General features: G+C 50.7%; 3 protein-coding genes across 3 annotated transcripts; 1 reads left to right on the plus strand and 2 right to left on the minus strand.

Moving 5' to 3' along the window:
- Positions 1–71: 71 nt before the first annotated feature.
- GUITHDRAFT_111932 (hypothetical protein) lies at positions 72–8,032 on the minus strand (the record flags this gene model as incomplete). The annotated part of the gene is made up of 4 exons (XM_005829003.1): positions 72–584; positions 631–1,000; positions 1,049–4,185; positions 4,232–8,032. 4 exons carry the CDS (start codon positions 8,030–8,032, stop codon positions 72–74), a joined length of 7,821 nt encoding a protein of 2,606 aa, XP_005829060.1.
- Positions 8,033–10,512: 2,480 nt separating this feature from the next.
- Positions 10,513–11,974, plus strand: GUITHDRAFT_141549 (hypothetical protein; the record flags this gene model as incomplete). The annotated part of the gene is made up of 4 exons (XM_005829004.1): positions 10,513–11,571; positions 11,618–11,712; positions 11,763–11,881; positions 11,952–11,974. The coding sequence occupies 4 exons, from the start codon at positions 10,513–10,515 to the stop codon at positions 11,972–11,974; spliced, it is 1,296 nt and encodes a 431-aa protein (XP_005829061.1).
- A 558-nt stretch (positions 11,975–12,532) lies between these two features.
- GUITHDRAFT_141550 (hypothetical protein) lies at positions 12,533–13,868 on the minus strand (the record flags this gene model as incomplete). The annotated part of the gene is made up of 3 exons (XM_005829005.1): positions 12,533–12,572; positions 12,620–12,714; positions 12,759–13,868. 3 exons carry the CDS (start codon positions 13,866–13,868, stop codon positions 12,533–12,535), a joined length of 1,245 nt encoding a protein of 414 aa, XP_005829062.1.
- Positions 13,869–14,867: the final 999 nt, after the last annotated feature.

Consider the following 14,867-nt stretch of genomic DNA (forward strand, 5'->3'; position numbering starts at 1 on the left):
GAAACAATGAAGATGTAATTTGAATGTGTTTTTTTCTTTCAAGTCAATGATTAAGATGTAACGATGCCAACCTATCCCTCCCTTGCACCCTGCTTCTTCTTCGGGCCAGAACCTTGCTTCTGTACCCTGCTCTTGCTCTGTGTGTCTCGAACATTCTTGTTCTGTTGATCTTCAACGTTCTGGTTCGGCGCCCTATTCTTCCCCCTGGACGGGCGTCGGCGACGTTGACGCGACTGATTGGGGACAGCAGGGCTGCTGACCTTGAGATCTGTTTCCTCGAGAGCAAGGGAGATGTCGTTGTCCTCTACTTGTTCGACCTCTGCGCTGTTCCACGCATAGTAGAGCTGGGGTCCAGCAGAGGGAACAGCCTGCTGAGGATCTTGAGACGTTCCACGGGTCATGCCGGTTTGCGCCTGATTGAGATACATTCTCTGACCTTGATCGAACGTGTGCTGAGGTCCTTGGTATGACTCTGCATGCGCCATTTGCGGTAGATGGAGGATGTAGGGAGCAGGGTATGCTTGGTTGGCTGCGAAGGGAGCTGATGGGAAAACTGTATTGTGATGATGGTTGCCAGCTGTATTCTGTTGCACGTTAGCAAACAGTTGTGAAAATACAAACACAACACACCTGACAAGTAGCAGCGTAGAAGTATGGTCTGCTGGAGGGGACGGGGGGTCCCATCGGGTTCAAGGGCTGGAGAGAGCGAAGGCTGAGGTCGTGGATGAAGCGAAGGCCATGGTTGATGAAAATTTCAAGTGAATGAGCGGCTTCAACGGTGGCGGCAATGTTTGACTGCCTCCATCTTGTGAGGACAACCTCTAAGAAATATCGAACGTTGCTGATCAAAGGCTGGAGAGGAGCCTTGAAATCCAATGGCAGGTTGCAGAACTGATTGATCTGTTCCAGTTGCTGCAACAACGCAATCCCTTGGTTGTGTTTGTAGGTGACGTACTGATAGTCCTGTTGGAGTCCCAGTGCGCTGCCTGGTGTCGTCTGCCTGTTTCAAGTGCGTCAGTCAATTCAAGACATGTTAAGGAAGATTTACATGTTTTCATCTGCTGGATCAAACGCGTTCTTATGCGCAAGAATCTCTTGTGGTGTAATGGTGTTGATGGGTCTAGCACGAAGCTTTCTCAGAAGGAAGGCTCCTAACGTGGCATAACTCTTCGCAAAGACCTCCTCGTCCTCTTCTTCTATCGTCTTCTCGGCCTCCATCGTCACTTGCTCCTGCTCCCCTTGCTGCTCCGCCAGCTTCCGCCCTCGTCTCATACAGGCACAATTACTGTAGTTGATATACCACTGAGAGAATTCTATCATCTCTGCTAGACATGCTTGAGCAGTCTGCACGTCGCCGGCTTGAAGAGCTTGTTTCAAAGTTTTCCTTTGCGGCATATCAGCCTGATAATCCACCAGTGCAAGTAGAATGTTGATAACTTCTACCATCTGCTTTTCTTCTCCGCCATAAGGATTGTTGTGAAAGAACAAGAGAAGGCCTGCTGTACACTCAAACATCGCTCTGGCATAAGTTTGAATGGATGCTGTGCTGCTGTGCTGATCCATTCTCCTCAACATTCTCTTTGCGAACTTCAAAGACTCATTCACAAACTCGGTTGCCTTGTCTTCGGGAACGCTCTCATTGCTTCTCAGCAGTCTGATTGCCGAAACAGACTTTTGAAAGGAGGACGCAATGGGCGTGTACAGGGGTTCTACCTTGTTGTTCTGTCTGTTGCCATGTCTCTGACGCAAGTTCTCCACGTGCGAAAGCACAAGATTTGACACAAGCATCATCTCACAAGAAATCCTCCAACTCTGCGGCGGAAGTTTTTCATCTTCTGCTGTAGAGGTCAAAGTCTTGATCCCACTCAGAGCGGTGGGGAAGATGCAAAAGCGTTTGACGGGAGTTGGGATGAGCATGTCGAAGAACGGGTAGCTGCGATGGAAGTTCTCCGATCTGATGGCGTTGCAACCGCGACAGAGCCAGTCGATGGCCTCCATTGCTAGAACATGTTGAGACAACTCCTGAGGTTTGTACTCTTTGGTTTGTCTCGCCAGGTTGCTGACGGAGATGCGGAGGTGTCTCTCGATTGACAGCTTTACCTCCTGCAGGTGCCTCTCCTCTATGTAGTTAGGCAGGAACGAGGAGATAGAGGGGACCCTCGTGATCACTCGGTCGAAGTGGAACCAACCAGCGAGCGAGTCCTCGAACTCCTTCACTGCCGTCTCGAAAGTTTGAAGGAAGGAAGCGCCGTGCTCGGAAGAAGACAGGTTGCGAGCAAGGCCAGCAAACCAGACGTGGATGGTAGCGAACTTGAGCTTCGTGCTGGGGTCCTTGGACTTGACGACTTTCAGGAATTCGAGGAGGCTGAGGAGGAATCTACACAGTTTGTCGTTGACAAACTTCTTCATGTGTACTGAGAGGTTGAGAGGGTTCAATATGGACCAGTAGATGTCGTCGGAGAACAAGACGATCTCACTGTCGTCTGATATGTCAAAGAGCGTCTTGATGACTTCTTGCTGCACCTTGGACACGTACATTGAACTGTCTTTCCTCAGGATGCCAAAGAACCTCTCGAGATCCAAAAGCTCGTTGCTCGGCTTCATGTCTGGTTTGAGTGACGAACTGCAGTGTACAATCAGCTGCTGGAGGTCGACGAAGATGTTGTAGGCGGAGAAGATGATGGAGGAGATGTCTTCGTTCTTCATCTTGGAAGAAGGATCCAACTTGGCAAGGACTTGCAACTTGCTTGAGAGAACGACTGATCTGGGTATGCTCGAGACACAAGAAGAGTTTGCAGGGATCTCGAGTTTGGTGAGATTATCCAGCATGAAGAGCTCCATCTTCAAGAACAACGACCTCCATTCCACCAAGCTCATCAACTCCTCCTGCTCTAAGTCTTCTGTCGGCGAAGACATGATCTTGCTGGCAGTCTTCAACGACGAGCAGATGAAATCCTTGGCAGCGCTCTGGTCATTCGACTTGTACGCCGACAGCAGGTAGAGCTCTACCTTGAGGAGGAGCAGGTCTGACTTTGGTCTTCTTGCTTCAGATAGAATTTTCAAGGCCTTGGGCAGCTCCTCAAAGTTCTTCTCCTTGGCTACGATCATGGCGCTCTCCTTGTACTTGCCATGGGCACGTAGACGATCAGCAAGCTGCGACAAGTAGCCGTGCTGCAGCAGAAGCTCTTCCTCCATGTGCGGGGGAAGCTTCTGCGCAGTCTCGTAGAAGCTCTTGAGCGCTGCCTGCCTCTGCTCCTCCGACACCCCGAAGTTCTTGGACGTTGACACCAGTGCGTCCGCCTTGCGCCGCAAGAAGCTTTCCTTGGAGAGGGAGGGAGGGAGGGAGGCATCCGGATGAGCCTCGTGGATGCGCAAGGCCTTGTCGTACTGCTTCTCTTGCAGGAGCTGCTTCAGGGCGACAGCGACGAACCCATGTTTGACCATAAGATTGATACACTTGTCCTGCTTGCCCACCTTCTTCAGGCATGACAAAGAGCACTTGAGGAAGTAGATCCGCTTGCTCTTGAACAGCTCGATGCAAGCTGAGAAAGTCTCCTCTGCCAGCTCATACTCCTCTGCCTCGAAGAAGCACTTGGCCGCTCTTGGAGTCCACCTCCTCCCGCACTCCAGCAGGAGCTCACCAGCCTGCACGAACGCCATCTTTCTCAGCTGGGCAGAGCTCTTGGGCGCCACGAACTGGATCAGGTGTTCAGCTCGCATCTCCATCTCCGAGACCCGGTCTCCTGACTTAGCGAAGCACTGGGAGGCCAGCTGGAAGAGGCCGACTCGCTTCAGGTTCATCCCCTGCTGCTCCCACTCCTCCTTGGTCGTCTTCTTGGCGAACGAGGGGCAGTGTAGCACGTTGCCCATGAGGTCAACCACCTCGCAGAGGTCCTTCCTCTCCAAGAAATGATACATGGGCGCACGCTGTACCTCGTCCTCGTCGTAGAGGATCACCCGAACCCTTGCGCGGGTGATGGCGGTATAGAGCTGTTTTAGCTCCTCGCAGAGGATCAGGTGAAGGGTCTCGTCGAACTCCAGGGGGCGCAGCCTCCCCATGACGTCTTTCTTGGCTTGCTGGCGCTTCTCCTGCAGCCTCTGCTCCTCCTCCTCGTCGTCGTGGATCAGGCAAGTCAAGATCACCCGCCACTCCTGGCTCGCCCGGCTGTCGGTGAAGAAGTTCCACTGGTCAAAGTCAGTCGCAGGGCTTCACTAGCACAGCAAGACGTACCAGGATGACGTCATCAAACTCCAGCCCCTTGGACTCGAGGATGGTCATGGCGAGGCATCCGTCGAAGAAGTGAGGAAGACGATCTTTCGCGTCCTGCGACCTCACGAGGATCACTTGGTGAGCTCCGAACTCGATCTGCGACTGTTTGCGATCAGCGCCGAGGATGAGGATCGCAATGTCGTCGATGTCCGTCTCCTTGAGTAGCATCGGTCTGGGCCCCAGAAAGAAACCCCTCTCCTTAGGAAGCACGTCTATGAAGGCCGGGAACAACGTTTCCAACAGGCTTACGACGGAGGAGGCGGTTCCAAGGATCCCATTATGAGTCCGGTAGTTTACTGTCAGCGTGCAGACGTCGGGGATGACGCAGGGTTGTCTCCCCTCCACCTCCTCCTGCTTGAACAAGGACTTGAGGTCTTCGAACCGGAACCCGATCCCCGTGGCGATGGTCTGGCAGGTGTCTCCGCTGAAGAACATGTCGTTCTTATCCTCACAGACCTTGAAGAATAGGGCCAACTCGGCCTGGGTAAAGTCTTGCGCCTCGTCAACGTAGATGCTATGTACCCTCTGCCTCTCTGGCGCGCCCACGTCATAGTTGTGGTAGATATGATGAGTCACGTCTGCGATATCGTACATGTTCAGCCTCTTCTTCTCCTTCTCGTACAGCTGGAAGAGGTCGTAAATCACGTCCCTGCTTCCCTTGCGGTCCCCCGGAAGGTCCTCCATGGCTTCCGAAGCCTTGAGTCCCTTGAAGTTTGGAGCCATCTTCTCGGGCATATGTAGGTACTCCTCCCTTGATAGGAACCCCTGGGAGCTTCTCAGAGCCTTGACAGAGCCCTTGATGTACGAGTGAATCTCCTGGAAGACGCTGGATGGCGACAGCCATCGGCACTTGCCGCTCTTGGTGAGGGATGGCCAGATCCTTGACTCGAACACTTTGAAGTCCACCTCCTCCCTCAGCTGGACCTTTGCTCGGGACTTTGCCCTGCTGTCCTCCCCAAGCTCGATGAAGTCTTCCATGGGCTCGTCGTCAAAGCAGAGCTCGTCGTCGTCGAGAGGGATCGAGTCCAGCATGCCTACCTCCTCGTGGAAGCTGCTGGCTCCCGCGTTGACCAGGCTGCCATCCTCGTTCCTCGGCCAGAAAGGTCGCGCTAGCGTTGCATCCAGCATCTGGAGCCACTCGGACTCAGTGAGGAACAAGGGGAAGGCCTCGGAGCTGACACTCCAAAGGGACGGAGGATAGTCGGACTTTGGGTCCACGTGTTGAACTCCTGCCTGCATGTTCTTGAAGGACTTGCGGACTTGATCTCTCAAGACACGGTTGGCTGTGACGAACACTTGGTTGTAGTCTTGCAACTTGGACTCGTTAACACTCAGGCATGAGTACATCTTCCACATCCTGTTGATGGCGATGGAAGTCTTGCCTGTCCCAGATCGTCCTACAAGGATGGTAGAGCATGTGCTGTTCGCAATCCTGCGATTGATGATTTCATCTTCACGGTCATCGGGAAGGAAAGGAAACTCTGGAAACACGTGCTCGCCCCCCTTCACGCTCCTCTTGTTCTTCTCAAAGTCGTTCAAGCTCTTCAGGAACTCATCGCTCAGCGCATAAAACTTGAGCACATTCAGACTTTCAGCTGTGCTGACAGCTGGGGGAGTGAAGATAAGTTCCTCGTGCAAGTCATACATCTCCTCTTCCGAGTCAACGAACGACGAGAACTTCTTGTCTTCCTGCAACCTCAGGCCATCCAAGTCACTGTCCTCGGAGAGCCTGTAGACTCGGGGGATGCGGGTGCCGTCTTTCTGCAAGGTGCTGTCTACGAAGATAGGAAGTAGCTTCTTCTCCACAGAGCTTTGTCTGCCGCTCTTGTGGGCATCGACAATGAAGCGCATACCGCGAGGAACGTCGTCGTGATCCAGACAAATCTTCCACAGGCGGATGGTGTCGGTGAAGGCTCCGATACGAGGGGAGTAGTCCACCGCATACTGCCACAAGAATCTCCTCCCGTCGTCAAAAGAAACGCAGGGGCTTTCAAAGATCTTGAGATGCTTGGGAGTTCCCTTCAAGCACTTCATCAGCGACCTGCCTTGCTCGCCGTTCGCCAGCCTCTTGATCTTGTGGATGGTCGATCGAAGTACCACCGGCTCGCGATGTAGACCAAACAGCTGGTCCTTGAACTCTCGCGTGACTCTCAGGTCCCACATACAGCTCGCCAGGTCTCGGATGGCAGACCGGTCATCACTGGCTGCCACTGGTGCCGTGACGTCTTCCTCGGCAGGGTCCCCACCTTCGGATCTCAGCTCGGCCTCATGGTTGCCTGGAGGAAAGTTTGAAGGGGCGCGGTCAGTCACATTCGATTCTGTTCGCTTGTCTCGGGGTCGTGACTGTTTCTCCTCCTCATCAGAATTTTCTGAACCATCTTCTTCGTCTGTGTCATGATCGTTTTCCTGCCCTTCATCACCTTCGTGTTGCAATCTGAGCATGAGAGCGGCAAGCAAGTCCTTCACTCTTTGTCGGTGTTGTACCATAGTCTCTGGTGTCTTCTCAGGAGATTCATCCGCTGTATTGCTCGCTGGGATCTGAGATGGTTTAGCCGCCTCCACTACTGGATCAGCTTCGGCATCTGGAACATTGATCTTCTGCTCCCTCCGCCCGTCTTGTTGAGTCTCGCTCTTGCTTTTTGATTTCACCTTCTTGCTTCGCGACTTGCGAGACGCAGACTGCTCCTCTTGGAACTTTTGAAGCATGGCCTTGAACGCTCCCTTGCTGACCTGCAGAACGGTCTTGTTCTTCTTGTTTTTGGTCGTGACGTCAGCCCCGTTACTCAACAGTGTCTGCGTGACTTGTGAAGTTTTCTGGTCCCAGGTCATCTCGGCAAGCAGGTGCAGACACGTCCCTCTCTCTGAAGTCACGTTGACATCTGCTTTGGCATCTACCAGGCACGAAATCATTTTCAAATCTCTGCACTTTACAGCATGATGCAGCGCAGCAGTCCCGAACTCTCCCGTGCTTGCATCCGGATCAGCTCTTCTTGCCAAGAGAGATTTCACAAGCTCGTGCTGGCCGGCTGTGACAGCACAACACAAGGGGACGTCGGCGAATTCTTGAGACTCGGAAGAATTTCGAACAATCATCCTCATGACCTCCCACATCCCTTCTTTCTGCGCGGCTTTCATTGCCTGTTGGAATATTTGATCGTCCTTGCACAAGCGAAATAGAGACGGTAAGATTCTCATGAGGTGAGACTCATTGAGATTGGGCCGGAGAAAGAGCAATCGTACATCTATCCTTGGCATCTCAGATAGTGATTGAGACAACTCCGACAACTCTCTTCCACTTGCTGTTTCACGTTTGTACGCACTTTCGAATGCTTGGTTTGCATTCGATGGGATCAGCAGGCTCGTTATGGTCTCAGGAAGGTTGGCTTCTACAGCAAGGTTAAAAGCGTACAAGTCGAGGTCAGATGTTATGTCCTTATCCATCCCGCAGCTCAACAGAATTTGAATGGTTTCTGCTTGCTCTCTTTGATATTCCTTGGGCGTCTGCTGCTTTTGAGTTGCTTTGTTCTTGTAGCTATGGAAGCAGAATTTGACCAAGAGCATATCTTCGTGCTGACAAGAGGGTATCTCAAAGGCGGTATTTGTGCTTGAAAAGTCGAATTGCTGCTTAATCCCTTGAAAAACGAGAAGGACACTGATTTCTTCTGAACGATGCAACTTGTCGACGAGCTTGAGATTCCCGGACGTTGCATTCTTGTCAAATCGAAGTTCCAGTTCCCAAGTGAGTCCAATTAATAGATGCATTCAGAGACGCTCTTGGTCTCGTGCCGTGATGCTTGGATTACGAAAGATCTCTCCACGCTCAGTGAGCACAGGGAATGTAAAGGAGTGTAAAAATGGCTAAATTCGGGGCTTGCAATCACCTTTTTCCAGTGACTGGATAGCTTTGATTTGAGGAGCAGCTGCAAGAGTTCGGGTCGAAGTGCTCGTACGATGATAAGAATGATTTCTCTACCGAGGTCTTCATCTTGCTCCAGGAAGTTTTTGATCAAAGGGTGGCTGAACACAAATGAGTCTAGCTCCTGATCATGGCAACGAAAAATTCTGTTCCTTCCCACGAAAATGCAAAAAAAATTTAGCAGTGAGTGTCGCCAAGACTTTGAAGACAGTCTTTGCTTATCAGATTTCAACGCCAGCTCGATCGAATGCAGAAAGAATTTTGCGATCGCAATCTTTTCTTTGATGGAGAGGTCGCATGCAAGGATGTCAAACCATGTCTGTTTCGAAAAGTACTTTAACCAATCATACTTATTGTCAGATTTCATTCGAGAGCATTTTTTCAGGATTTCAAAGAGAACCTTGACAAGATTCATCTTTTGATTGCAAGCACAAAATGACATCAAGACGTTTGTGATGAGCAAAAAGGATCTCAAATCCAGTTGTTTAGCAACCGGTGCCATCAAACCGTTCAGCCTCAACGACAACTTGGATATTTCCTCATCGTCGCAGGGCATCAGTTGGCTTTCGACGATTTTCATCAACTCAGGCAGAATCTTTGCCATACTGTTAGGGAGTCCGTCATTATCAAGTACTTCCTTGCTGCAGCAGAATGATGACGGATCTGTGCATTCCTCAATTCGGAATCTTGCTGAGAATTCCTGCTTGAATCCTTGCATTCCTGTGTACTTGGTGGTTGTACAGGAAATAGGGAAGGAGTATAATTCTGAGAGGGAGCAGGGAGCAGGGAGCAGGGAGCAGGGAGCAGGGAGCAGGGAGCAGTGGAGCAAGGTTGGTGTGCTGAGAACTAACGCTGCGGGTAGGGTAGGGTGGTATCAAAATAGACATCACACGGGTGGATTTGACAGAGCAAACAGGGGGTTCAGGGTATCTGGGGGTGCGGCAACAGGACGGGGAGGGGGTTCTAGCCTCGGATTCGTATCCCAACAAAAAAAGTTGAGCTTGTTGAGTGTTGAGTAATAAATTTGTAAGGGGGCCCGGGCCCGGGGCCCGGAGGGGCAGGCCACCGTGACTGCCGTCTCAGATGTCTTGCTCTGAGTCAATCTTACTCAAAGTTAAGTTAAAATCAGTACGAGGACAATATGAAGCAGGAGAGTAGAGGAGGCCTCACCCTGACACTGAAAGTTAAAACTCCAAGAAGTCGAAACAAAAACTACTTTTAGAAATGTAACCGATAGTGGCATGCCATAACGGTACTTTCCGGATACAAATACCGCCGGGACCATCGACAACCCCTGTGTAAGAGGTTGAAGGACCGGTGGACTTGAAGCCACGTTTCAGGATTTGAAAAAGACTCCTTTAGAGCGACTGGAACCAAATCACGTTACCTGAATCGTGATTCATTACCTAAAAGGTCCTTGTTACACCTTGGAGATCAGCAAAGCTGAGACCACCACCCCATTTTCCACCAAACCAAACAATATGACCGGTCATTTTGACAGGCTTGTTGGGCGGAATGGTGGGGTCTGTGTCAATGTTTTAAAACCATAGCACCCCTTCAGTTTAAAGTCACGATTGTGTCATGGTCCTTCCGACTACCCATGGTTATAGTCTGAAAGGACCCGTCCATTCAGAGGCTTGAAAGTGCGACCTCCTTCTTCAGGACAACCCCTGTAAATTAAATCACCAGTACTTCCTACCCCACATTTTGATGCCATCGAAAGACATAGTGCCCATCTTTGAATATTTTCTAAATTGACCAATATATAATATGACATATCTATCCACCTATCAGTTCTCAAAGCAAAGCTCCAATAGCACTACCCCCTCATCTGACTACCCACCTGGATTTACACAATCTGCCCCTTTCTGCAAAAGCTCTCCGCCTCCCTGCTCTCCCCGCCCCCTGCGACCTCTCCGGCGTCCTACGTTCCTTTCGTCCCCCTCCTCGCGCGTAAACAAAACCCGCTGACAACTTTCTGGTGCTGCTGCATATCCTCCTCCGTGTGCTCCTTGCCATCTTCTCCTTGTTCTCTTCTCCTCATGTTCTCCTCACCCTCCCTGTCAGCCTCAAACCTTGAAGCCTAAAACATACCCTCATTCCCGCCCCCGTAAACTTTGTTGCTGCCATATCTGTTCTCATGGTATTCCTTATTGACTTCTAGTCTCCGGTCATATCCCTATCTACTTTACGCACTTCTCTTTCTGTGCGTCTCCCTTTTGTGAGCCACCTCTGGTCCTGGTTGCCTTTGGTGACCGATTGACCCCGGGAAGGGCCAAAGCGTGATCCTCAGGCTCGTTGATTCTTCATTTTCCTGATGCCCAGCATGGAGATGATGCTGGTTCGGAGGCTACAGAAGTCGGCAAACAGGGACGAGACAAAAGAGCTCATCGAGACTCTTGATTCCATTGTGCCTCTGTTCACTAAAACCAGGAGGCACCGCTCCTGCCTCAAATCGGGGCGAAGCCTCACTCAGCTTTTGCTCGACATACAGCAAAGAGTCGGTGATCTGCTGAAAGTGCCAGAGAGTCCCAAGGACAACTCCATGCCAGACCAGACGATCAGGTTGGGGATGTTAGATACGAGACAACCAATCTTGATACTGGACAGAACAACACTCAATGTGCTTTCCCTCAGCTGCGGGGCGAGAGAATGTTTCAAAGGGCTTCCGTTTGACGGTCCCACAGGTCAAAACATTCTGCATTTCATCTCGAGCGAGGATCGGAACAAAATTCTCGCGCGTCTGAGAAATACATCAAGGTCGGGCGAGTCGTTAACTGAACGGTTAAATTTCAGAATCACCAGCTTCAGGACCATGATGCGAGGGGAAATCATGTGTGAGTTGGTAAGCACTCACCAGACATCAGAGGGGCACATCTTCTTCTTCTTCACAACTTCTGCCGACCAGACTTGCAAGAGAAGAAGCCTACATGCGTTGCTGGAATCGTTTTCAGGCACGTTCGGGTTTGACAACATCTCCTCGACCGAGCTACCGTGGGATCGCAGGCATTCCAAAACCCAGAGCGAGATCTCTTACATGTTTTCTGGCTGGAAGCGACTCTTTGATGACGAACAGATGGACCAGGTAATCTCAGAAGCCTGTCAAGGCTGCGGAATCCAAAAGAACATGCTCAAGGCCAGGGAGCTTCAAGTGCGCTGCAACTTCGTTAATGCCAACAAGAACGGAACCCCTCGGTGTGACCTTTCTTATCGATGGAAACTTTCTGCCCTGCTGGGAACCTACGACAGCGGTTGGAAGGAAGATCAAGAAGTCGATCTCAATGGCAAGCCCAAGTCAGTTGGAAATGGGAAATTCATCTCGTTCTGTGTTAACGACGATTCTGACGAGGATCGGCTTCATATCACAGAGTATCAACTGCAAATGGTGAGCTCGATTCTCTCGGATCTTGAAGTCTGACTTCTTCACTCAGAAGGACGAGAATTTGGTCATCGAACAAAGCAGCTCCATCTATGTCACCAACGAAGCCCTGTGCGTCTTGAACATGCAGCGCAACGACGTGATGAGGTGATGCTTGCTGACGAGACAAGAAGTGCTTCCAACTGACTTGATTTCAGGAACAGAGACGACGATGAGACCCGCTTGCTGGCCTTCCGGATGAGCTTCTCGCAGTCAAGGACGCCAGGCTCGCAGATCACGGGGTTGGGGGAGCAAGCGATGGAGCGACAGAGCTCGAGTGAGTCTCGCAATGCCGTCGAATGGGAATGACAGTCGTCGGCATGTCTGTGTACTTGATTTGTAAATAGAAAGGGAATGCGTGAATAGATGATCTAATCGTGAACAATGAATTTGAAAGAGAGTGGGTAGGTAAATTGAGAGTAAACTGTCGATTGCGTACACATCCAGTGTGTGGATGTCAAAGATTTCTGGGCAGGGAAATAAAGACTGTTAGGCACATCACTGGTACTAGTGAGGCTGGTGGAAAGGCAGGCGACTCGTTTATTGGATGGAAACGTGCGTAGAGAAGATTGAGAGACAGATACATGTAAAGCATGACTGGAAGCTCTCCGCAAGCAGTCGTAACATGAGCAAGAGACTAAGTTGACGATGAATCTTGGTACCAAGTGAAACTTTGGAATCAGACTTTGTGCAAGACATTCAAGCATCCTGAATAAAGAGAAGAATGCAGAATTTGGGCAAGAATTTGCAGAAAGTATTCAGAGGCTTCAACTTTGCATGAAGCCCGTCTTGTCTTGTCTTGTCTTGTCTTGTCTTGTCGTTTGTCGTCTTTGCTTGGTTTTTCCTTGTCTCGTCCCGTCTGGTCTTTGTCGTGAGCTCCTCAGAGTTTGCTTGACATTTCACACACAAAGTGATCGACGAGGGTCTCCTATACAGCCTGAGCAACAAACCTAGTTTCCCTCCACTCTCTGTAGAAATCACATCAGCAATCGTTATGCGAAGTCTCGCACCATACCTGTTTGCTTCCAAGTAGGTCTGTCCATGCACAATCACGTGCATTTGCTTCATCTGCGTATGATACGAAGCGAAGCAGACAAGCTTCTGATGTTCCTGCAGAGCTGTGAGGAGAAAACGAGCTTCAGATGCTTTCTTACCTCTTTCAGGTGAAACTCGGTGAAGATGAGCTTATTAGCATCTGATTCTGCATGGGTAACGACAGATATGTACCTTCCTCCCCCCAGGTACTTGGGGATACCGTTGAGCTCAATCTCGCAGTCCTCACGCCATCCCGCCGTCATCGAGCCCTTCAACGACGGAAGGTTCATCCTGAACTTGACGAGACACCGGTGACCGTCTCCCGTTAGCGACTTGGACAGGCTGCAGGACAGCTGCAGCCGGTTCGCCATGTTCATCTTAGCATCCACAGAATCTGACTTGTAGTGCTCTTTAAGCTCTGCAATGTTCCGAGGATCCTCCCAGATTGCTCTCCATCCCGAGAAGATGAATGGCAGCGAGGAGGAACTTGCAAAGCACGGCCTCTGATCCCATGGTAGGTGTGTCGAGGAGAAGAAATCGAAGCTGTAGACACCTGAGAAGTCCTCGAAGCCACCCGGTCTGTTGGAAGTCGTACTGGTCTGTTGTTCCTCGCATGACTGGAAGAATAGGAAGGAATGCTGTCCTTGGACGTTGCACACCTCCTCTAGGGCACATTGACAGTACCTCAGGGAGGATTTATGGAAATGATACATGGTGATAATGCGCTCCTTTGCAGGCGGCTCTTTGCACGTGCTCCCATCGCTGCGCTCGCTCTTCGCTTCTGTGCTCTTGCTCTTGTGCAACAGTTGATGGACGGCATTTCGGTGGGAGTGAGGGGAGAAATGAAGGAGGTTCTGACCCATGGGGCCGGCGAACGGCATGCTCCGAAACCATTCCCTCGCACCAGAGCTGAGAGACAGGATTTTCAAGCTGTTGAAATCGATGACGATGATAGGCTTCTGAGCTTCAAGGATCCCCCTCTTGATGAGCAAGTCAGAGATCTGAACATCGTCCACACTCTGCGGAATGCTCAAAAGCTTCTCTATCCTACACCGCAGGTCCGAGAGCAGCTGCGTCAGGCTCCTCCCAGACTTCAAAGACGATCGATGCCTCCTTGCTTTCGTTATTCTCGGAACCAAGGAGTCGAGCACCTCGATCAGCTCTTTGGTCTCGTCTCTGTTCGCCGACTTCTGAAGCCTGCGCACAAGCAACATCTCGGCGCTTGACATGTTGGACATCTGGTTAACTGAGAGCTCACCGGATCTCCTTAGAGAACCAAAGGCTCTCTGTGTCAGACTCGTAGATCTAGCCTTACATTCCAATACATGGAACGCTGTGTTGGCACTTACACGGAAATCTGCTCCGCTTTCACGTTCTTGATGACGCATACCTGATGTGACATAAATCCATCGCCTGGGTGCAGCCAGTCACTCGACAAGAAGTGTGTTGACTTTTTTCTCCGATCCTGCCATGAGACATTCAGAAAGTGAGGTATGCCGTCAACCGGTTCTATTCAAGTTTCAAGTCTCAAGATTTTCATCTCGTGTTGTCTGAAGCAGTGATATTCAATGATCTCTCTCAGTATTGCTAAAGATTCTCTTGTTTTTCATGTGCGATGTGGGATCTTGTTCACCGTCGACTCCTTTTATGAAAGAAGTGCTCTATGTTTCAACTCCTGGCTATCATGACAGTCGACGTGTTTGCCGCTGCTGCTTCCTCTAACGTTTTCCTCTGCTCAATCTGTCAATCCAGATTCCTGTCTCGATTATTCAAAGTCATGATGTAAGCATTTACATCATCATTGACCCATGAAACCATCCACCTACTGCTATCTCGCTCATGCTAAAGGCCACGCATCCCAGTCTGGCTGTAGATTTAGAGTTGCGCCTGCGGCAACTCTAAATCTTAAAGTCTTCAATCTTCTGCTCCACCTGCCTTCTGCCTTCCTACCTTCTGACTTGCTACCTTGCTGGAGATCTACATCCATACTGCTTTCCGCTGCTGCCGCCGCCGCCATTCCCTTCCACCTCACCGCCATCTCCCCCGACACACTACCCCTTCCCTCCGGCACTCCTCTCAGCCATGACCACTAAATCAGTACCCGTCAGTACCCTACCCCTTGAAATACGAACTCCTTCACGACTTTTCCAGGGTGGGTTGTCCAAAAAAACAAAAAAAAGATAAAGGCCACTAGCGCCGCCCACCCCACCCTTCCTCCCAACGGAACT

Source organism: Guillardia theta (genome assembly GCF_000315625.1).
Source record: "Guillardia theta CCMP2712 unplaced genomic scaffold GUITHscaffold_55, whole genome shotgun sequence".
Taxonomy (NCBI): Eukaryota; class Cryptophyceae; order Pyrenomonadales; family Geminigeraceae; genus Guillardia; species Guillardia theta.